General features: G+C 38.6%; 2 protein-coding genes across 2 annotated transcripts in view; one reads left to right on the plus strand and one right to left on the minus strand.

Moving 5' to 3' along the window:
* Positions 1-7,287, plus strand: part of LOC310721081 (uncharacterized protein) — a 106,769-nt gene extending 99,482 nt beyond the window's left edge. Inside the window, exons 50-55 of the mRNA XM_083532352.1 lie at positions 738-782; positions 1,091-1,228; positions 3,659-3,725; positions 3,921-4,061; positions 5,239-5,316; positions 6,056-7,287. Coding sequence (XP_083388478.1) covers positions 738-782; positions 1,091-1,228; positions 3,659-3,725; positions 3,921-4,061; positions 5,239-5,316; positions 6,056-6,147 — 561 coding nt within the window. The 3' untranslated portion in view covers positions 6,148-7,287. The remainder of the gene's footprint in view (positions 1-737; positions 783-1,090; positions 1,229-3,658; positions 3,726-3,920; positions 4,062-5,238; positions 5,317-6,055) is intronic.
* A 2,558-nt stretch (positions 7,288-9,845) lies between these two features.
* The window catches only part of col9a1b (collagen, type IX, alpha 1b), a 30,031-nt gene continuing 15,413 nt past the window's right edge, over positions 9,846-24,463 (minus strand). The window contains exons 21-32 of the mRNA XM_083532381.1: positions 23,911-23,964; positions 23,779-23,832; positions 23,641-23,694; positions 22,355-22,426; positions 15,864-15,899; positions 15,716-15,760; positions 15,593-15,625; positions 15,275-15,421; positions 14,345-14,399; positions 13,667-13,855; positions 12,378-12,455; positions 9,846-11,395 (exon numbers count right to left, since the gene is read on the minus strand). Coding sequence (XP_083388507.1) covers positions 11,190-11,395; positions 12,378-12,455; positions 13,667-13,855; positions 14,345-14,399; positions 15,275-15,421; positions 15,593-15,625; positions 15,716-15,760; positions 15,864-15,899; positions 22,355-22,426; positions 23,641-23,694; positions 23,779-23,832; positions 23,911-23,964 — 1,023 coding nt within the window. The 3' untranslated portion in view covers positions 9,846-11,189. The remainder of the gene's footprint in view (positions 11,396-12,377; positions 12,456-13,666; positions 13,856-14,344; positions 14,400-15,274; positions 15,422-15,592; positions 15,626-15,715; positions 15,761-15,863; positions 15,900-22,354; positions 22,427-23,640; positions 23,695-23,778; positions 23,833-23,910; positions 23,965-24,463) is intronic.

The following is a 24,463-nucleotide window of genomic DNA, read 5'->3' on the forward strand; positions in this document are numbered from 1 at the left end:
AAATGTCATTCTGAAGAACTCGGTAAATTCAATGACTACATGCTAATGCTATGACTACATAAAGTCACAGAGTGGAGTCACTGGGTGCTGAGGCATATGGTGCATAAAAGTCACCAAATCTGCTGATTTTATAGCTGAAGAGACCTCCACTGAACTTCCACTGCCATTAATATCAACACAAAATCTGTAAATCTTCAAGAAATGCAGTTCCATGACTTAGCAAGTACGATGCAAAACATCTTAATTGTGCCAACTGTATTCAAGTTTTTTGGAGGGATGATAGTGGTACAGGTTTATTTTTTTAGGGTTGGGTTAGGTCCTTTACTTCTTAGTGCTTCAGCATAACAAGACAACTTGTGCTTCCAAGTTTGTGAGAACAGTTTATTGGAGGCCCTTTTCTATTCCAGCATGACTGTGCCCAAGAGCACAAAACAAGATCCAAAAAAAACATTTTTGGATGGGTTTGGCATGGAAGAATTTGCCTGGTAAGGGCTTCTTGCCCAACATACAAATTGACAAGAAAAAAACCCACACAAAATGCTGCACTAGACAGTTGTAAAACACTTTCCACTAAACATTGTATATGGTGCGATTGTAAGGTGTCCAAATATTTTTTGGTTCAGCCTTTGTCTTACTACCAAATAGGGTGCCTAAATGTTTTACCAATATCCACTTTTACTCTGAATAGTGGCATCTCTTTAACTGACCATTTGTCTTTCATGTCTTTCTTCTTTCAGGGACCAGCTGGCACTCCTGGTGATAGAGGATCCAAAGGAGAGCGGGTAGATCTTATTTTTGGTGTTATTTGAATGTCTTGTTTACAGGAAATAATAGGTTCATATAAACATTGAAAATAAAAAAATGTCTCTGCCCTACATAGATTAGACAGCTTTTATAAGCAATCCCTTAAGCCTGTATTTTGTATGGCTGTCTGATCATTTTTCTAATCTCCCAATTGTATATTAACTCAAGGATTTACAGTATATTCAATTACCTCAGAATAACACTCAAAATAAATCATAAAATTATTCCAAAATGAACACTATAAGTAAATTGTCATTTGCATTGTGCCGATGATTAAATGTTTCAGGGTGATCCTGGGATCCCGGGTGAGAGAGGTGTGCAAGGAGAGAGGGGACGACATGGAGAAAGAGGGCCTTCTGGACCCCAAGGCCTGCCGGGTGAAAAGGGACATCCTGGTTCACCTGGTCCTGTAGGATCACTGCTGGTATCTATCTATCTATCTATCTATCTATCTATCTATCTATCTATCTATCTATCTATCTATCTATCTATCTGTCTGTCTGTCTGTCTGTCTGTCTGTCTGTCTGTCTGTCTGTCTGTCTGTCTGTCTGTCTGTCTGTCTGTCTGTCTGTCTGTCTGTCTGTCTGTCGAACTGACTAAGCAACTATAAATCCACATAGTATCCATCTGTATACAATAAAAAAAATCTCTGGGGTGACCTGAAGTGTCTTGTCTACAGTAGAGGATCTTACAGTTTGGATAATCTAGAATGTTTTGCAAGAAAGAGTGGGAAAATTTAGCAAAATTAAGATTTACCACATTGACTCTAACCCAATAGCTAGTATATGTCTATCAAAACATGTTCCTGAAAAAGTGAGACAAAATCTTTGTTTTTCTGATGATACTGCTATACTTGGCTCCACTTTAGATCACTTGACCTTTCTTGCTCCCTGAGGACATCACTCTGCCCACTTGCTTGGTGGTGTATGTTACTAACCCTTTATGTAACTTTATGGGAGATATAATCACTCCTCCTTATTGCCTTTTGCCAACACCCCCCCCCGAATAAGACTTTTAGAGGGAGGCGTATGTCAGGATTATAAACATAAACTACATTACCTTCATTATCCCTGCATGTTACATGACTGAGCACATACTCACACCTGTTCTATAGGCACCCTTACTTATCAAATTTACAGGGTGGGTGAAAAGTAACTAGGCAATATTTAATGGCTATAGGTTTGTGCACCACCCCATTTTGCTCTTACTGTGCGTGAGTGGTTAGACCAGCATTTTCCAAGAAGTTGATTGGGATGACGCAGACCTCGTAAATGGCCTCCAAGAAGTCCAGATCTCATTCAATGTGATTTTCCCTGTGGGACTTTCCTTCAGAAAACTGTGCATCCCAATCAATGTGAAGCTTGTATATCAGTACACATTTACTGTCCTCTAAAGATTACAAAATACAGCCATTATTGTCTAAATAACTGGCAACAAAAGTGAGTACACCCTGTGTGAGCACCATTGTTATCAAGCACTGCCTTAAAACTCCTGGGCATGAAATTCACCACAGCTGCACAGGTTGTTGCTGGTATCCTCTTCCACTCCATAATGACGGAGCTGCTGAATGTTAGACACATGGCATCTCTCCACCATCCACTTAAGGATGCCCCAAAGGTGTTCATTACTTTTCAGGTCTGGAGACATCAACTTCACATCACCTTCACCGTTAGCTTCCTCATCAAGGCAGTTGTCATTATTGGCGGTGTGTCTGGGGTCGTTATTATGATGAATAACTGCTGTTCAGCCCAGTTTCTGAAGTGAGGGCATCATGTTCTTCTTTAGAATATTACAATACATGTTGGAATCCATGTTTCCCTCAATGAACCACAGCTCCCCAGTACCAGCAGCACTCATGCAGCCCCAGACCATGATGCTACCACCACCATGCTTGACTGAGGCTTAGTCTGATCACATCACAGGATGTGGTTCCAGTAATTCATGCTCTTGGGCAGGTCGTCTTCAGGAAATTGTTTTTACTGTGAGCAGCACAGCACAGCACATCTGGGATGATGGTCATGCAAACCGACGTGTTGCATACGGTCTGAATACTGACGAGTGGACCTTCCGCTTCTGCATCCTCTAAAGCACTGATGCAGCACTCAAGCATCAGTTTCTGCACCTGACAAACAGCACGAGGACTCAACTTCTCTGATCAGCCCTTGCGAGTCCTGTTCTGAGTGGAACCCATCTTGGAAAACCTCTGGCCACTGTACTATAACTCAGTATCAGGATGTTACAGATCTTCTTATGGCCAGAAGTAGTACAAAGCAACAATTCTAATTCTTAAATCCTCAGAGAGTCTTTGCCTTGAGGTACCATGTTGAACATCCAGTGGTCAGTATGAGAGAATTGTCCTCAAAGCACCAAATTTGAACTGCTTTAATACAAGATATAAAAAATTTGTATGATTCTGTCAAGCAGACAAAAACATGAACATGATGAACAGGACGTGTGGCTTTGCATCGTTACATGACGTACAGCTGTTATCACTGAGGGTGTACTCACTTTTGTTGCCAGTTATTTGTACAACAATGGCTGTATGTTGAGTTGTTTTCAGAGGACAGTAAATCTGTACTGATATACAAGCTGCACATTGACTACTCTAAAATATATCCAAGTTTTAATTCTATAGTATTGTCCCTTTAGAAGAAATAATAAAATGGTTGCTGAAATGTAAGTGTACTCACTTTTTTGAGATACTGTACTTTTCACCCACCCTGTATTAAACTTTACACTTTCTGCTTGTGCTTCCCTGTTTGTCTCTAATTTGTTCTTCATTGATTTGTGGTGTTTGTTTTTGTTATTTTCACTAATATTATAATATAATAATCTGCTTCTTTTTTTCCCACAGAACGATTACAATACCATGAAGGAAATCAAAATGTTGATCCAAAATGAAGTATTGCGTATGTTTGAAGGTATATCTGTCACATAGAAGAAATCTTGAAAGAGATTATTGACAATGGTTGTTTAATAAATTGTTTAAATTGAGTCCCTGAGTGTTTAAAGTAATAAGATACAAATGTGTTTCATTATTGCACACTTCTTGTTTCAATACTGCCTGGAATAGTTTTGATCCCTGAAGTTTGCTGGTTCTTTGTTAATGGTTTTAGCAAGGTTATCCAGTTACACCCTGCAAGAACAATTGCCAGCAGCAATATTGGCTGCACATGGCCGTCAAGGCCCTCCAGGGCCCCCTGGGAATGATGGGTCTCCAGGTCCCCCTGGAGAGCAAGGACCTCCAGGCCCTCAAGGTAGGGAAAAAAAACAAGAACCTAAAAATAAATAAAGCTGTCTGCTTTCCTGTTAGCTTAAACATTACGCCGTGTGCATATTTAGTTCCATACATACAGCACAAATATTGCAGAACCTTCACTTATAGTGAAGGTTAAGCATAGTAGCTGTAGTATTTAAAATTCATAGTTATTACATTATTAACAAAAATGAGATCTAAATTATAAAAAAAATTAAAAAATCAAGCGTCCTTGTAGGCCTATAAAGCGACATCTTTGCAATGTTGTATTGGATTGTTTTCTGCTAGACTGCAGAAGACATTGTGTGTATTGAGATTTAAACAGGAAAGCACTCACCAATTAGTATATATACAACCACAGGGAACCATTATATGAGGCTGAAGGTACAGTGCTTTTCTGCCCATGGAATGCCATTTTTCTCACTGAATGCATTTTAGAATAAGCATGTTCATGTGAATGTGTGACTCACATAGATTCTATAGATTATAGAAACACTTCAAGCAGACGTGAGGTATTTGCTCTCTGGACCTTTATGAGACTGCATTATGCAATATTATTATCTATGGTGATGCTTTGTTGGAACAGACCTCTTCTCGGAAATTGCTTGTAATTATGATGAGAACCAACACTTCATAGTCATTTGTGTTGCACTGATTAACATGTGTGAGTGTAGCCATCTGCATGTTCTCACAGAACTTATTTTGAGATATTGTGTAGTTAGTTTATTGTGGTTTTCTGTTTGTGGACTTGCTTGATCTGTATACTGCTGTGTGCTTTGCTTTGCATTTCCAACAAAAACTTTATCATGCATAGAAGTCAAATATTTATCAAATCTCCTTAAAAAAGATTTCTTATTACATTTGCAAGACAACAAATACTCAACAATAGAGATATTTTTACAACTTTTGTGCAAATGCTAATTAATTCAAAAATTCTAATAATTGTAATAAAATAAGACTATACTGATTAATCAATAAAATATGAATAACTAAACATATCACCATCTTATTGCTTCATTAGATTAATTCATTTGAAAGATTAGTAATTAACTCATTTATTTTGTTGTTACATGGGATTTTGGCAACCATTAAAGTCTATGATCCTTTGAAAAACACACAAAAATGTAGTTACATTTTATATTTTATATTAGAGTACATTATTTTGTCTTTGTGTTAAGGCTATCGAGGACAGAAAGGAGAGAGGGGTCAAATAGGCCTGGGAATCCTAGGTGCACCCGGCCCTGCAGGCCCACCAGGTATGCACTTCTCTACCAGAATTATAAGAGATGAAGTGAGACAGATTAGGTGTAATTATATTTTTTGCCCCTCAAATAACTAAAAGAATGGGTGTGGGTTGGTCCTTATTTCAAATGCACACTTTACAGGCTCAGAACTAGCTATGGATTTCAGAAACCAAACAGCCAAGTGTAACTCTTAATACGCTACCTTCACCATGCTTCCCTGTGGGGATGGTTTCCTCCAGTTTTCTCCAGTTGATGAGCAGTGTTGAGTTAAAATTAAACATACAGGTTTTTTTTTACTACTTTTCTAAGAAAAAAATCCTCCAATTCTAGACATTGTTATCTCAAGCACCAGGTCTAAGATCAAAATTATGAATTCATATAAAAAGAACTGTAGGCATTTCTTAAGCAAGATGTTAAAATGAGTGCCATTTTTTCCCTTTTTTTCAAATGTGAATTAAAAGAATGATAAAATATTCTACCTCTCATGCACACATTATGATATTATGACCTTATTATTTGGCTTAATTAATTTGTGCTCAGTTCAGGGATATTCTTGTACTTGCTGTTAATGGTGTTGCTGCATAATGTTGCTGAGTTGAGACCTTAAATGAAGCAACCCCAGATCGTAACACTGCCCCTAGAGGCTTGTCTAAGAAAATGCTCCAAATCAGTAAACGAGATTCTTATAATAAAAAGATCATTATCCCCAATGAATGATATTAATAACACAATTGTTATCAAACAATTTCAGGCACACCTGGAATAGGACTCCCAGGTCCTCAGGGCCCACGGGGAAGATGTGAACCAAATGAGTGCACGCATGGTTTGCCCCACACCAATTAGGAGGTCTAGAGTACATTCTGTAGCCTTTTTGCCCAAGTCCAGTGTGGAGCCAACAAAGAGCAAAAAATGCACCGTTTACTCAGTGTAAAATAGCAGCCACCGGCATGGAAAAAATATATCTTCCTCATGTGTTGCTAAATGCGTGGTTGTATTTGAATGATTTTCAGAAACTAATTTGTTTATTCATTATTTCATGATCAGTAAAGAACCTCAGTTTCTGTTCATTATAACTTTGTTTTCTCCTATGTGTGACCAAATGTATTGCATACTAGACAGTTGATCTCAGGGTTTCTTTGTTTTTTTTTGTTTGTTTTTGCAGAATATATAAGCTTGGTTCTTAAATCCGTATTTACCTCAGCTTCATTTTGTGCAAGAGAGACAAATAGATTAATTACAGGTGTGATGAAACTACAGAATATTAATATATTAATAGATCATAAATATGATCATGAATATTGTGTAAAGATTGTAGTGTGTTTAGCTTAAAGTGTATGAAACCTTTTTCAAATGTAGAATTTCAAGTGCAGGCTATAGAGTATTTGAGAAGAACATTGATCTTGACAATAAAAGTGTTTTTTTTTTTGTTTGTTTAACCAGTCATTACTGTAAATATGGTCCCCATTGATTAAACATTTTGTACATCTGTGAATGAGTATTTTTTTACAGCTTTTAATGTATGAAACCATTGAACCACTAGCAGAAGCATGTTGAACTACACAGTACAGTTGGGTAAAACTAGTTTGGTTTATTGGTTGTGTTTATAATGTGAGGAAGGAAGAAGTATTTAGTGTTTACAATTGTGCATGCAACAGAATCTTCCCACCAACTTATTCATGCTGTATGTATATTTTGGCTTTTCAGATGCAAATACTATACACGGATGATTTTATACAGTGCTTTTTATTATTTTGCAAAGCATTTTTATCTGTTAAAGGATGGTTAAAGTTACCTGAAAATGCCACATCCATCCTTAGCTACACAACTCAAATGTTATTTAAATGTTGTAAATTTTTTCACTGCATTCGCTTCAAATGTTTCTATGCAAATTGATTCCTTATTTATTACTGTTTTGATTTTAGCAGGGGTCGTTTTTTTTTTTTGTTTGTTTGTTATTTCGAATAAAAAGCCCCTTTAAAGATGTTTGTTCTCTTCGCCATTTGATTTTCGGGGAAAGGTTTTAGAGACACTGTCAATCACTCTATTGTAATATAGTGAAGCCTTAAAATTTGCACTTTATTTACAGTGCATCCAGAATGTATTCACAGCATTTCACTTTTTCCACATTTTGTTATGTTACAGGCTTTTTCCAAAATAGTTTACATTTATTTTCCATTAAAATTCTACAAATAATACCCCATAATGACAACATGAAAGAAGTTTGTTTGAAATCTTGAAAAAAAATTTAATAAAAATAAATAAATAAATAAAAATAAAAATTATATATATATATGATTCACAGCCTTTGCCATGACACTCAAACTCAAGCTCCCGTGCATCCAGTTTCCACTGATCATTTTTTAGATGTTTCTACAACTTGATTAGAGTCCACCTGTGGTAAATTCAGTTGTTCGGACATGATTTGGAAAGACACAAACCTGTCTATATAAGGTCCCACAGTTAACAGTGCATGTCAGAGCACAAACCAAGTCATGAAGTCGATGGAACTGGTGTTTTGGACCTCAGACAATCTCCTGTCGAATTTGTTCCACACATGTATACGCGTAAACGAGGGCATGGATGCTGAAGCTGGTCTACTACCCTGACATTTCAAGTCAAGTCAAAAGGCTTTTATTGTCATTTCTACTAGCCCTGAGGGGCCCCAGTGCCAAGTGTGGAGGTGCTGGAGATGCTGTTTCCGATGATCTCCCAGTCAGGAATTCCAGGATCCAGTTGCAGATGGAGCTGTTCAGGCCCAGTAGGCTCAGCTTATCGATCAGATGATTGTGTTGAATGCTGAGCTAAATTCTATGAACAGCATTTGTACGTACGTGTCCTTGTTGTCCAGGTGCGTGAGGGCCAGATGGAGGGTCGTGTCGATGGCATTGTCCATGGAACGGTTTGGACAAAACTGCATGGTGTCCAGTGAGGGTGGAAGCTGGGTCTTAATGTGTTTCATGATGATCCTCACTACATCATGATGGATGTAAGTGCGACGGGATGAGAGTCATTTAGGCAGGAGACTGTAGACTTCTTCGGCATGGGGACGATGGTCGTTGTCTTGAGACACGTAGAAACAACGTTGAAGATGTCAGTAAAGACATCTGCTGGCTGTTCTGCACATTCCCTGAGCACTCTGCCAGAAATGTTGTCTGTTCCAGTAGACTTCTGTGGGTCAACTTTGCATAGAGTTTTGCTTACTTCAGCTGTGGTTAGACAGAGCACCTGGTCACTGAGAGGAGGGATGGTCTTCCTTGCCTTCACGTTGTTCTGTACCTTAAACCGGGCGTAGAAGTCGTTCAGCGCATCTGGAATGGAGGCGTCACAGTCACAAGCAGGTAAAGTTGTCTTGTAGTTCGTGATCGCCTGGATGCCCTGCCACATGCGCCGGGTTTCTCCGCTGTCCTAAAAGTGCCCGTGGATTCTCCTGACGTGTTGATGCTTCATCTCTCTGATGGCACCGGACAGATTGGCCCTTGCTGTTCTTAAGGCCGTCTTGTCCCCGGTTCTGAAGGCGGAGTCTCTTGATTCAGCAGCGCACGCACTTTTGTGGTCATCCACGGTTCCTGGTTGGAGCACAGTGATGGTCTTCTTCTTTAGACTGCCAGATGGTGCCCCACATTGAACTTTCAATAGTCAATTTAATTCAATTCATTTTAATTTAATGCTCTATAATAATGGATAAACACAATCCCAAAGCAGATTTACAGATTAAATAGATTATGAATATGAATTTTAAATGTATGCATAAGTCATAAATCCATCTTCACTTGCTTTGCTCACTTGTGCTATAAAATGCACATAAACATGAACATAAATTTATGTACAAATCTCTACAGTTTTAGGTTATGGGTCATATAGCCTAATGACTACCTTATGTATTTTTTAGTCATTTATTCATGTTTACCCTTTTCTTGTGTTATTTCACCTTTGACAAGCCATTTGTTTATATTCCTGGACTTTAATATTTCCTCTTGCATAATGAATACATCATGTATACTGTTCTTTATTTATTTACATATTATGTGTACTAATAATGACCTGGACTTGTCCTCTCACACGTGGACCTTTATTCTGCCTCCATGAACTTTACTACAGCTGCCCTGCAAATCTCCAGCTGTAATTCTTGTGGAAATAAACTTTCTTTCGGCTTCTCCTGTTAGGGGTCGCCACAGCAGATCCTCTGCATGTTTGATTTGGCACGTTTTTACGCTGGATATGCTTCCTAACGCAACCCTCCCCAATTTATCCGGGCTTGGGACCAGCACTGAACGCGGCTGGGGTTGGTTCCCTGACCAGGGATCGAACCCGGGCCGCAGCAGTGAGAGCGCCGCATCCTAACCACTAGACCACCAGGGATTGTAATTCTTGTGGAAATGTTTTACTCAAATAATACTCAAGAACAAGTATGAGATCTTGACCCTGTTGTGAAGCAAAAGGTCATGGTTAACTTGCCTAAACACTCAGGTGAGCTAAAAAAGAAATGGGAGCATGTATCAGTTACAATCGTTTCTGGGGATGCCAATAATTGTGACACAAGGTTTTGTTTAAAAAAGAGAGAATTTATTTTTGTTTTTTGAATTGATTTACTTTAGTTGAAGATCTGATCTCCAGGATTTTTCAGTGTAAGATTAAACTACTCCGCACAGACATTTTTCAAACAACTGAGTCTTGTATGATGTAATTAAAACACTGAAAATGTGTATCAAATGTAAAACCTTCAGACCTTTATAATCTTCAAAGTCAATGTCAAATAATTCCTCTGCAAAAAAAACAGAAGTACTATGAAATGTCACAGTTGTTTTTTGTATTCTTTATAAGCCCCTTCACCTAAAAGGAAAAAACATCCTTACAGTTCAAAACAGAAATGAACACAAATTTATACAAGACATTATTCAGCCCCATATTTCCTCTATTATTGCTTCCACTCTCAATACACATGAAATAAAAGAGCACTCAGAAAGAAAGGCCACCATGATAGGATGTTCTGTTGTTTTAACTGATAAAGTTTACCAGTGGCAAATATCATACCTTTAGAACAATCATTTATTAATGTGGGTTATAAATGGACTATAAAGAAGTAGTGGGATCCAGTGACATGGGCTCCATGTTGCCAATTCATATTATACAAATTATTATTATTATTGTTATTATTACTATTAATAAAGCCAATTTAAAACAACTGCAACAAAACAAAATATTGATATGCAATCTTGGATGGTTTATTCTCACGCTATACTGACCCTTGGTCAGTTTCGTTACCACAGTGCTAAATTCACATTTTTCTATAAAGCGTTCTCACTACTTCCTTAAAAGAACTGATACAGGAAGCCACATAAGATGTTCTTATTTTTACTTCAACTGCTTGAGTCTCTCATAAACTAATATGTAAAGTGATCAAGACTATTATTGTAAACAAAAACGTTAAAAAAGTAAACCTTAATGAAAAACTAGCTTGCTAGGCAACAATATTAATATTAATGTTTATGTTGTGACACATTTGGCTGCTGAAAAAAAAAAAACTTTAACATTAAGAAAAAGCTATTTCAAAAGATAAAGCAATAAAAAAACGATTTTCTAGTTTGGTGAACAAACATACTGCTTTGTATTCAGCGTCCATTCTGAAGTGCTGATGGCTGCACTGCAGTTAACAAAAAACCTTTATACATCATTTCACTCATTTAAAGTTACATTTAATGGGGCACTTCTAAAAAAAATAATAATAAAAATCTTTTAAATTAATGCTTTATTTTTAAAAAATATAACATTTTTGTTGCTTAGTAGCGATGAGGTTAGGATCTGCTGGATGGAGCAGAATGCTAGCATGACCTTTGGTGCTTGTGCTGTGATCTACATTTTCTTAGTCTTTATTGTCCAGAAGAAACTCAGTAACCAGCCGGCCCTTTGATGTCATAGTTTGTGAGGGACTGGGAAGCAGATCCCGTGCTCAAGTTGCATGATGATGGGTCACAGTAACCAGGAGGTCCAGCAGGGCCAGGAGAGCCAGGAACACCAGGCTGTCCAGGAGTGCCTGGTAAACCTCTTCCACCATCTTGACCATCTTGACCATAAACTGTCTTACCAGGCTCACCTGAAAAAGCAAATGAAAAGCATAAGCCAAGGAAAAGGTTGTTTAGCTGCTAAGCACTAAGAGCATTAGTCTGATGTGAAAGATTATGGTAAATCGCTCTTTGGACTAGAACAGGAACGCATCTCACAATTAACATCGCTTTTGACTTCTGTCAGTCAAGAACAGAAAGCTGCAGTGGGCATGGAGTCTCCAGAACAAGACAACCGAACATGAAAAATGTAGCCTAATCTAATGAATCTCTGTTTCTGAGATCTTGACCCAAAATGCCTTGTGCCAACAGTTCAGGTTGTTGGAGGTGGTGTAATGGGGTGGAGAATGTTTTCTTCACACATGTTGGGGGATAAATACAAATAAATCATATTTTGAATGCTACAGTCTACTTCAGTATTATAGCTGATCATGTGCATCACCTTCTAAAGGTTACTTTCCTAATGCATCGTTTAACGAAGCAGAAGTATTCTCAAACTGAGATCTTCATGGACATGACAATGAGTTCAATGATCTTCAGTGGTTTAATGGATCTAAATAGGCTAGAACACCAGGTGCTGCAAAATAGGCCACTTGCAGCATAAATGTGCACCTGAAAAGTCAGGTTTTCAATATCTTGTCGAATCCATGTCAAGAATCAAGACTGTTTTGATAGCTGACAGAGGTCCTAATCAGTGTAAATGAATATGTTCTTTATAACGTAATTTTGTCCCTGATGACCGAGCCGGTTGCGACTGGGGCAAGGAAAAACTCTCCGAGATAGCATAAGGAAGAAACCTTGAGCGGAACCAGACTCAAGAGGAACCCGTCCACATCTGGGTTGCACCAAATGTCTATTTGTTGCAGATATACGAATATATATTTTTGTTTTGGGCTTCAGCCACATGATCTGCTGATTAAAATGTGTGGGTATACTGGTTTTCCTAATGAAGTGGACAGTTAGTTTAGTTTCAGTGTAGATTTCATGGTGCAGTGTTATCGGACTGATGCTAACCTGGTAAGCCAGGTGGCCCTGGCATCCCTTTGGGACCTCGTACTATTTGCCCTCTGTCTCCTCTGTCTCCAATTTCACCTGTAGAATAGTCAGAATATATATCAAATGTAAATGTATACTGTTAGATTATCTAGCATTAACTATATAATTAACTATAATACAATAAAATACAAGCTGCCACTCTTGGGCCCTTGAGCAAGGCCCTTAACCCTCTATGCTCCGGGGGTCCCTTACGAGGGAAATATCAAGGTCCGTGATGTCGGAGTGACGTGGGGCCGCCTCCCGTGGGCTCACCACCTGCAGGAGGGACCGTAAGGGACGGTGCTGTGAGGATTGGGCAGCAGTCGAAGGCAGCGGCCTGCTTAGACTGCTGCCCCTGCGACCCGAAATACGGATAAGCGGGAGAGAATGAATAAAAAAAAAAACAATAAAATACAATACAATAGCTCCTTCTTCTTCTTCTGCTTCTTTCGGCTGCTCCCATTAGGGGTTGCCTCATTCATCTACATACCCCCCTGTCCTCTACATCTGCCTTTTTCAAACCAACTACCTGCATGTCTTCCCTCACCACATCCATAAACCTCCTCCTTGGTCTTCCTCTTTTTACTCCTTCCTGGTGGCTCCATCCTCAGCATTCCACACCTCCCTCACCCTTTCTCTAAAACGTCCTACATGCGCTGTATCTCTAATAAACTCATTTCTAATCCTGTCCATTGTCGTCACTCCCAACGAAAACCTCAACATCTTCAGCGCCACCTCCTGTATTTTACTCAATGCCACAGTCTCTTAACCATACAACATCTCAGGTCTCACCACAGTCCTATAAACTTTCCCTTTCACTTTTACAGATACTCTTCTATCACAGATCACTCCTGCTATCACTCTTCTCCACCCACTCCACCCTGCCTGCACTCTTTTCTTCACTTCTCTAACACACTCTCCATTACTTTGCACTGTTGACCCCAGGTACCTTAACTCCACCTTCACCACTTCTTCTCCCTGCAACCGCACCCCTCCACTACCCCCCCTCTCATTCAGACACATGTACTCTGTCTTACTTCTACTGGCTTTCATTCCACCTGTCCAGGCTCTTCTCAAAAATAATATAAAATAATATAAAATAAAATAAAATAAAATAATATAATATAATATAATATAATATAATATAATATAATATAATATAATATAATATAATATAATATAATTCAATACAATACAGTGGATACCAGTTTTTTAGTCAGATAATAATGGCAATTATAACAAAATGTATCTAAGAAATAGTTACCCACCTTTAGGCCCTTTGAGGCCTGTTGGTCCAGGAGGTCCTTTGAGGCCAGGGAGTCCTCTTGCACCGGCCTGTCCAAGGAAACCACTGTCTCCTGATTGACCTGGAGGACCAGGGGGACCAGGTCTGCCAGGCAGACCAATAGCACCAGACTCGGGTCTCCGCAGACTGGCAGCTAGCTGGGCCAATTGCTCTATAACAAAAAACATGGTGCCAAAATTATATCTTTTTTTTTTTTAATCATTCTACTAATTTATGTTCCCAAAAATCCTTAATAGGGTCACAAAATGATAAAACATGTCTAATTATAATAATGTCTATAATATATAATATGTACACCTACTGAACAAACATGGCATTATGTGTGGTTTATTATATCAGTTATACTGTAACATTAACTTCCATCCATCCATAATCCTTTTTAATGTTTTATATGTGGCTAGATAATAAACTCAAAATAACTTCTCTGCTTCTTTTTTTTATTGGAGGAAATACAGTTTTTACACTTGAATGATTATCTTTAAGTCCTAATGTTAAGGTTTAGATGTATCCATTAAAGTGATCTGTATTCAGATCTGCAATATTTCTAACATTTCTCCAGCACATCATCTGCTTACTTGCCTGAACAAAGTTTCTATAAAATAAAGAAGAGCTTTTGAGGAGTTTTTATGTTCTCACTTACCCTGCATTACTCGCATACAAACTTGTTTAATGTGTTGATCACCTGGTCCTTTCCCCTGCAAACAGACACTTCACATTCAATAACACTGCCAGCATTCTATTTGATAGATAAAAAAAACATATCGTATTTTCCGGACTATAAGCCGGTACTTTTTTCCTGCGCTCACTCGAACTGTCTACAGGAAATGCGAATCATTCGTCACGCTGAAAATAACCGGGCATGAAAACACACACTTCACCTGTGTTCTGAGCTGCACGGCATCGGGAGAAAAGCTTCACCGATTGTGATTTTTAAACGCACGACGATGCCAAAAGATAAACCCTCGCGAGAAATAGTTGTGAAAGGAAGGAGGAAGACAGTAAACAATGACTTTCTTGGTAGGCCACTGTTTAGATACAAGCCGTGTAACAGACACTGTCTTTCATTAAAGCCTGTGTAAAGTTCATTAGTTTCAATGTAGGCTTATACACAGGTGCAGCTTATTTATGTTCAAAATAAAATCTTTGTCAAATTCAGCGGGTGCGGCTTATTTTTGGGTGCGCTTAATAGTCTGGAAATTACGGTAGTTATAAAATGCATTAGATTAAAAAAATATATATAGTATGTGTTTATTTCTGTGCTTTTCATTATGTACATGATATTCTGTAATGTACATTATATGGCCTGTAAACATGAGGTTCAGATTTTGTCAATGATTACTGGTTGGCCACAATCAAAAGTGTGAGATCTTACATGCTTGATTCCTGTATTTCATCACATTACACATATTTTACATATTAAAAACACTTTGCACCTGCATACTTTTGGCAGATAATAAGTTACTGGATTCTGTTTAAAATTCAACAAGATGTAAATAACCTTTAGACATTTCAAGGTTAAAAACTGTTCATCTTTGCCCTGCTCTTATAGAAGACTATATAATAGACTCACTGCTGGGCCTTGAGAGCCACGAGGTCCTAGAGCTCCTCTGTTCCCCTGTACACCACGGGGTCCAGCACTACCAGGGGGTCCTTCAATACCAGGCTGTCCACGGGCACCCTCAGGGCCTCTGTTCCCTGGTTCTCCTTGATTACCAGTCTGAAATTAAAATAGAAAGACTGTTATTTGAATAGTCTTACAACAAATGGCCCATATCAACAACAATAAAACAACCCTCAAAGTAAAGATAGTAAATAAATCAATATAGTTATATCAAGTCTACATAAAACCATGAGCACTATGGCTCAACATACTAAACCCAAAACTTACTGCTCCCTTAGGTCCAGGCTCTCCAGGCTCCCCCTAAATGGACATGATACAAAATACCATCAAATGAAAATGTTTAAATATACTTATATTGCAAACTTTTAAAATAAAACATTTTACACTTACAACATCTCCTTTGTCACCAGGGTTTCCCTCTGCACCTTGCACTCCCTAAAAACAAATATTTAGATATGATTTTCAGTTGCAAATCTTTTGGCATGTGAATAAATAAAGATGATGAAGGTTGTTTTGGATAAATAGATCAAATCCCCACCTGTTCTCCTTTAGATCCCACTTCACCGGCTCCCCCCTGAGACATTGGTCATAAAAAAGAACTTTGTTTTACATTTTACAAAAAGATAAATCACACATTTCGAAAAAAAAATATTTTCATTAAATATAAATGCATTTATGACCTGCCATTTTTGCCATATACATACACACAGAGAGTAATCTAAAAGTATTCAGACCCACTTAAATTGTTTTCAATTTTATGTTGCATCCTGATACTACAATCTTTTTTTTACTTAGTAATCTACACCCAGTACCAATAATGACAATGTTAAAACAGAATTATCGAAAAGTAATTATTTTTATACAAATATAACTTTTCTTTATTAAAGGGTATAAAATTACCCTTTAATCAGTACTTATTTAAAGAACCTTTGGCAACAATTACAGCATCGAGTCATTCTGGGTATGACACAACACTTTGTACATCTGGATTGTGGGATTATCTGCCACTCTTAATGGCAAATCCTCTCACGATGGGTCTGGTTGGATGAGGACCGTTGGTGGACAACCATTTCAGGTCTCTCCAGAGATGTTCAGTATGGTTGAAGTCAGGACTTAGACTTAGACTTCTTGTCATGTAAGAAGGTGAACCTTTGGGCAAAACCGAGGTCCTGAGCGCTGTGGAACAGGATATCTTACTATGGATATCCTGAGCGCTGTGGAACAGGATATCTTACTATGGATATGTACTTTGCTCCATTCTACTTTCCCTTAACCCTGACCAGTTGCCCAGTCCCTACTGCAGAAAAACACCCCTACAGAATGAAATTCACATTTGGGATGGTTTTGGGGGGAAATGAGCAGTGCCTTCTTTCCTTTAGATATAATGTTTTAAATTGAGTCCAAACAGTTCAATCTTGGTTTCATCAGGCCAGAGAATGTTGTTCCACAAAATCTTTGCTTGGCCAATTCCATGGAATTGCACTGAGAATTGGCTTCCGTTTGGCCACTCTGCTATAAATCCCAGATCAGTTAAGAGCTGCATTGAGTTCATTCAAGGTGTAGCAATATTTCAGCAACACTCAAGAACAATGAGAAGCATCGGAGCAAAATTTCAAGTGTTGTTGCAAAGGGTCTGGATAAGATAAGATAAGATAAGATAAGATTATAAAATATTATATATATATATATATATATATATATATATATATATATATATATATATATATATATATATACAGTGAGGAAAATAAGTATTTGAACACTCTGCTATTTTGCAAGTTCTCCCACTTAGAAATCATGGAGGGGTCTGAAATTGTCATCGTAGGTGCATGTCCACTGTGAGAGACATAATCTAAAAAAAAAAATCCAGAAATCACAAAATATGATTTTTAAACTATTTATTTGTATGATACAGCTGCAAATAAGTATTTGAACACCTGTCTATCAGCTAGAATTCTGACCCTAAAAGACCTGTTAGTCTGCCTTTAAAATGTCCACCTCCACTACATTTATTATCCTAAATTAGATGCACCTGTTTGAGGTCGTTAGCTGCATAAAGACACCTGTCCACCCCATACAATTAGTAAGAATCCAACTACTAACATGGCCAAGACCAAAGAGCTGTCCAAAGACACTAGAGACAAAATTGTACACCTTCACAAGGCAGGAAAGGGCTACAGGGAAATTGCCAAGCAGCTTGGTGAAAAAAGGTCCACTGTTGGAGCAATCATTAGAAAATGGAAGAAGCTAAACATACAGTGAGGAAAATAAGTATTTGAACACTCTGCTATTTTGCAAGTTCTCCCACTTAGAAATCATGGAGGGGTCTGAAATTGTCATCGTAGGTGCATGTCCACTGTGAGAGACATAATCTAAAAAAAAAAATCCAGAAATCACAAAATATGATTTTTAAACTATTTATTTGTATGATACAGCTGCAAATAAGTATTTGAACACCTGTCTATCAGCTAGAATTCTGACCCTAAAAGACCTGTTAGTCTGCCTTTAAAATGTCCACCTCCACTACATTTATTATCCTAAATTAGATGCACCTGTTTGAGGTCGTTAGCTGCATAAAGACACCTGTCCACCCCATACAATCAGTAAGAATCCAACTACTAACATGGCCAAGACCAAAGAGCTGTCCAAAGACACTAGAGACAAAATTGTACACCTTCACAAGGCAGGAAAGGGCTACAGGGAAATTGCCAAGCAGCTTGGTGAAAAAAGGTCCACTGTTGGAGCAATCATTAGAAAATGGAAGAAGCTAAACATACAGTGAGGAAAATAAGTATTTGAACACTCTGCTATTTTGCAAGTTCTCCCACTTAGAAATCATGGAGGGGTCTGAAATTGTCATCGTAGGTGCATGTCCACTGTGAGAGACATAATCTAAAAAAAAAAATCCAGAAATCACAAAATATGATTTTTAAACTATTTATTTGTATGATACAGCTGCAAATAAGTATTTGAACACCTGTCTATCAGCTAGAATTCTGACCCTAAAAGACCTGTTAGTCTGCCTTTAAAATGTCCACCTCCACTACATTTATTATCCTAAATTAGATGCACCTGTTTGAGGTCGTTAGCTGCATAAAGACACCTGTCCACCCCATACAATCAGTAAGAATCCAACTACTAACATGGCCAAGACCAAAGAGCTGTCCAAAGACACTAGAGACAAAATTGTACACCTTCACAAGGCAGGAAAGGGCTACAGGGAAATTGCCAAGCAGCTTGGTGAAAAAAGGTCCACTGTTGGAGCAATCATTAGAAAATGGAAGAAGCTAAACATAACTGCCAATCTCCCTCGGACTGGGGCTCCATGCAAGATCTCACCTCATGGGGTCTCAATGATCCTAAGGAAGGTGAGAAATCAGCCCAGAACTACACGGAAGGAGCTGGTCAATGACCTGAAAAGAGCTGGGACCACCGTTTCCAAGGTTACTGTTGGTAATACACTAAGATGTCATGGTTTGAAATCATGCATGGCACGGAAGGTTCCCCTGCTTAAACCAGCACTTGTCCAGGCACGTCTTAAGTATGCCAATGACCATTTGGATGATCCAGAGGAGTCATAAGAGAAAGTCATGTGGTCAGATGAGACCAAAGTAGAACTTTTGGGTCATAATTCCACTACACGTGTTTGGAGGAAGAACAAAGATGAGTACCATCCCAAGACCACCATCCCTACTGTGAAGCATGGGGGTGGTAGCATCATGCTTTGGGGGTGTTTTTCTGCACATGGGACAGGGCGACTGCACTGTATTAAGGAGAGGATGACCGGGGCCATGTATTGCAAGATTTTGGGGAACAACCTCCTTCCCTCAGTTAGAGCATTGAAGATGGGTCGAGGCTGGGTCTTCCAACATGACAATGACCCGAAGCACACAGCCAAGATAACCAAGGAGTGGCTCTGTAAGAAGCATATCAAGGTTCTGGCATGGCCTAGCCAGTCTCCAGACCTAAACCCAATAGAGAATCTTTGGAGGGAGCTCAAACTCCATGTTTCTCAGCAACAGGCCAGAAACCTGACTGATCTATGTGGAGGAGTGGGCCAAAATCCCTCCTGCAGTGTGTGCAAACCTGGTGAAAAACTACAGGAAACGTTTGACCTCTGTAATTGCAAACAAAAGCTCCTGTACCAAATATTAACACTGACTTTCTCAGGTGTTCAAATACTTATTTGCAGCTGTATCATACAAATAAATAGTTAAAAAATCATACATTGTGATTTCTGGATTTTTTTTTTTAGATTATGTCTCTCACAGTGGACATGCACCTACGATGACAATTTCAGACCCCTCCATGATTTCTAAGTGGGAGAACTTGCAAAATAGCAGGGTGTTCAAATACTTATTTTCCTCACTGTAACTGCCAATCTCCCTCGGACTGGGGCTCCATGCAAGATCTCACCTCATGGGGTCTCAATGATCCTAAGGAAGGTGAGAAATCAGCCCAGAACTACACGGAAGGAGCTGGTCAATGACCTGAAAAGAGCTGGGACCACCGTTTCCAAGGTTACTGTTGGTAATACACTAAGATGTCATGGTTTGAAATCATGCATGGCACGGAAGGTTCCCCTGCTTAAACCAGCACTTGTCCAGGCACGTCTTAAGTTTGCCAATGACCATTTGGATGATCCAGAGGAGTCATAAGAGAAAGTCATGTGGTCAGATGAGACCAAAGTAGAACTTTTGGGTCATAATTCCACTACACGTGTTTGGAGGAAGAACAAAGATGAGTACCATCCCAAGACCACCATCCCTACTGTGAAGCATGGGGGTGGTAGCATCATGCTTTGGGGGTGTTTTTCTGCACATGGGACAGGGCGACTGCACTGTATTAAGGAGAGGATGACCGGGGCCATGTATTGCAAGATTTTGGGGAACAACCTCCTTCCCTCAGTTAGAGCATTGAAGATGGGTCGAGGCTGGGTCTTCCAACATGACAATGACCCGAAGCACACAGCCAAGATAACCAAGGAGTGGCTCTGTAAGAAGCATATCAAGGTTCTGGCATGGCCTAGCCAGTCTCCAGACCTAAACCCAATAGAGAATCTTTGGAGGGAGCTCAAACTCCATGTTTCTCAGCAACAGGCCAGAAACCTGACTGATCTATGTGGAGGAGTGGGCCAAAATCCCTCCTGCAGTGTGTGCAAACCTGGTGAAAAACTACAGGAAACGTTTGACCTCTGTAATTGCAAACAAAAGCTCCTGTACCAAATATTAACACTGACTTTCTCAGGTGTTCAAATACTTATTTGCAGCTGTATCATACAAATAAATAGTTAAAAAATCATACATTGTGATTTCTGGATTTTTTTTTTTAGATTATGTCTCTCACAGTGGACATGCACCTACGATGACAATTTCAGACCCCTCCATGATTTCTAAGTGGGAGAACTTGCAAAATAGCAGGGTGTTCAAATACTTATTTTCCTCACTGTGTATATATATATATATATATATATATATATATATATATATATATATATATATATATATATATATATATATTTCTTTTATTCTTTAAATGCTTAAATTTATATAATTTTATATATTTATACACATATACATTTTTTATATATATATATTTTTTATAGGGGGGAGTGGTGGCTCCAGCGGTTAAGGCGCTGGGTTGCCGATCGGAAGGTCTGTGGTTCGAGCCCCGGTATCGCCAGGCTGCCACTCTTGGGCCCTTGAGCAAGGCCCTTAACCCTCTATGCTCCGGGGGTCCCTTACGAGGGAAATATCAAGGTCTGTGACGTCGGAGTGACGTGGGGCCGCCTTCCCGTGGGCTCACCACCTGCAGGAGGGACCGTAAGGGACGGTGCTGTGAGGATTGGGCAGCAGTCGAAGGCGGGGTATGCCTGCTTAGACTGCTGCCCCCGCGACCCGAATTACGGATAAGCGGGAGAAAATGAATAAATGAATGAATGAATATATTTTTTATATTTAATCAAGTCAAGTTTATAATATATAATATTATAATAATATAATATATAATGTCTATATTAATATAGAATAATCATTTCTATTTAATCTCTGAATATGCATGTGTATGTGTGATATATAATTTTTTATTTTTTTTATTTTTTTTAAGATTTCTGGACATAAAATATTTATAAATATGAAACTGCATCAAGCCATCAACCCACTGACAGCACCAAACTGTTGCATTCTTCTATTGTTCAGCTTTTCCATGCTTAAACCACTGCTTCTTTCAATTGTTTGCTTTGTGGGTTTCTTCCTCCTGGCTCCTCTTTAAGAGGTGAAATTCCCTTAAAGTCTGGTGAGAGAAAATTCTTCCACTTTTTGCCTCTGATGAAGTCCTATGTTGTGTTGGCAGCGTGCGTTGGGTTTTTTGCCTTGCTGCTTGATGAAGTTCCTCCCATTTAGGTTTGATGCATGTCAGTGTAAATTGAAAGACAGAATGTTTCTGTTGACCACTCAGCATTGATACTGTTATCAGACACTTTCACCTTTAACCTTTCTATCAGTTTGGTAGAAGTTAATCTCGGTTACAATACATTGGTGGCACATCTCTGAATTATGCACAAAATTCTAAATTGCCCTTCCCACTCTTACTGTTGAATAGTGTGCATGTTGGTATAAAGCCTCTAAATTTTTCAAAGTTTTCTTTAAATGCTGGATTGTGACACTTTCACACCTGCCCTGTGTAGCTTGTTGGTGATGTCACTGTCTCATGAGTTTTTTTGGGGTTTTTTTTGCACAGCTCTTACAATGTTTTTGTCATCATCTGATGCCATTTTCCTTGGCTAACTGTTTCAAAATGTCTTTTCTTCCAGAAACAGCTCTCTAATACACGATAATACATAATAACAATAATTTCCTGTCTTTCAATGAGTGTGCATGTGTACATTTTACATGTGTGTGTGTGTGTGTGTGTGTGTGTGTGTGTGTAACAAAAGAAATTTTAGCTAAATTAAAATAAATTAGCTAAATCATAAGATTTACACTTATTACATTACATAGTCAAATATCAAAGTAAAAATGACGTCCTTACCCTGTCTCCTTTCTCTCCGGGCACACCTGGGGCTCCAGGAAGTCCAGGAAGACCAAGGTCACCTTTTGAGCCCTGCAAACAATTTACATTTTAGATAATCTTCTCACACTTCAGAGGAATGTCTGGACAAATTGATGAGTGAACATTATTTTAAACTTGAAAATGAATAAATGAAGTTATATGCAACTCTTGAAGTATTGGTGTTTTTGCCTCATCTGCAAATGTGGACAAAGTACACAAACCATGTAGACATTAACCAACTGAGTTAAAGTAGAGATATAGTATAGAGATATAGATCCAGTTAATGTAAAAGTAACTTGCAGACAACATTTCCTGATTGATTTTTCATTATTGCCAGGGACTTTAAGCACACAAACCTAAAATCAATCCTGCTCAAATTCCACCAGCATGTTGACCCATAGAACAATCATTTTAGGCCTCGTTCGCACAAACATTTGCAGTGCTTAAAAAGCTGAGATACCGACAGAAAGCTACATATACCGACAGGGCACCTGGCTATGTGCCCGGGGAATATGATGTTCAGATCACAGATGCACTCTCAGATGTCTTCACCGTTTCTCGGAGCTTATTTGAAATCATCCCTGTACTGAACAAATCATTTGTGTCCTGCCTGAATTACTATCATCGATCATGATTACTTTCAAACAGTTAGTCATTCAACACAATCATTCCACAGAAACTGAAAATCTGAACCTGCTGGGTATGATCACAACCTCAAATGGATTCTGTAGCCCTAGTCTATCAGGATCACTCATCTAATATGAGCACCACTACACTGACTACTGGGACTTCCCATGTCTTGCTCTCAGTCCACTGTCTATTTACACGGTAGACTCATGACTGTGCTGCAAAGTGCAGTTCAAATAACATTGTTTGCTGATGACACTACACTTGTGGGCCTCACCAGGTAACTCATTTTTGTGGTATGGGAACTGGACAACCTCTGACTAAAAGGATCTAAAGTGATTTGTGAGAATGGCTGAAAAGTTTATTGAAGTCTTTCGACCCACCATTAACACTGCATACAACAACCGATACAAACCAGCCAGTGTCACCTCTCTCACTCCTCTCGTCAACTCCTCATCAATTTGCCAAATACAGAAGCATTTGAAACACCACCTTCACACTTCATAACAGCTTCTTCTTTAAAGCAGTATAGCTCAGGTAGAATTGGGAGGCAGCAGAATGTTTAGTAGTCACTAGGCAGTCAAACCCTAGGGAAACTAGTAGTCACATTATAGGATACAGATACACAAATCACTTACTCTAGCTCCTGGGTTCCCCAAAGGTCCAGATGGCCCTGGCTCACCTCTATCTCCCTAAACGAAGTAAAAATAAAAGTGAAAAACAATTTAAATTGAACAGTTCTGGTATGCTAAAAGAGAAAGAATCTTAACACTCACCGGTCCACCAATAGGGCCAACTGGTCCAACTTCTCCCTGTACTCCACGTTCTCCCTGGTTATAAACATGAAATTTGATTATTTTTAATTATTTATAATTGCTGTCATATTGTGCGAATTATGGTCAACTTACAGCCTTTCCAGATGATCCCATAGTTCCAATAAGGCCTGGCTGTCCAACATTTCCCTACAGTCAAAAGATTGTTAAATATAATCATTTAAACATTTCTCAGCATAATTTTCACACCTTTAATTTCACTCCACTTTAAATTGCAATAATTATTCTTAGTCATTTAAAACTTATTCTGTTGACTGGTTGTGAGTCATTGACTGAAATACCCGACATTTTTTGCAGAGTTGATAGATTACAAGAGTAACTCTTTTCACAGAACTTATTACCTACTGAAACTATCCATTAAAAATATTATTCTAGTAGTATCAGACTAAAATAACAATGGTTGAATGGTGGTTGAACGTAGTAAGCGGTAGAATGAGTAACTAACTAACTAACTAACTAAACTCCCTTGTTGATTTACCAAAGGTTAAAAAACTGCTAAATGATAAATGTGGAGACTTGAAAGCAAGAAATTAGATCTCGCAAGTCACGCAAATATCACGCAAGTTACCCAGCAACACATCTTAACTTTACGTCAGCTTTTTAATTTCACCAGACTATACCATTCCAC

Source organism: Silurus aristotelis (genome assembly GCF_946808225.1).
Source record: "Silurus aristotelis genome assembly, chromosome: 27".
In the NCBI taxonomy this organism is placed as follows: domain Eukaryota; kingdom Metazoa; phylum Chordata; class Actinopteri; order Siluriformes; family Siluridae; genus Silurus; species Silurus aristotelis.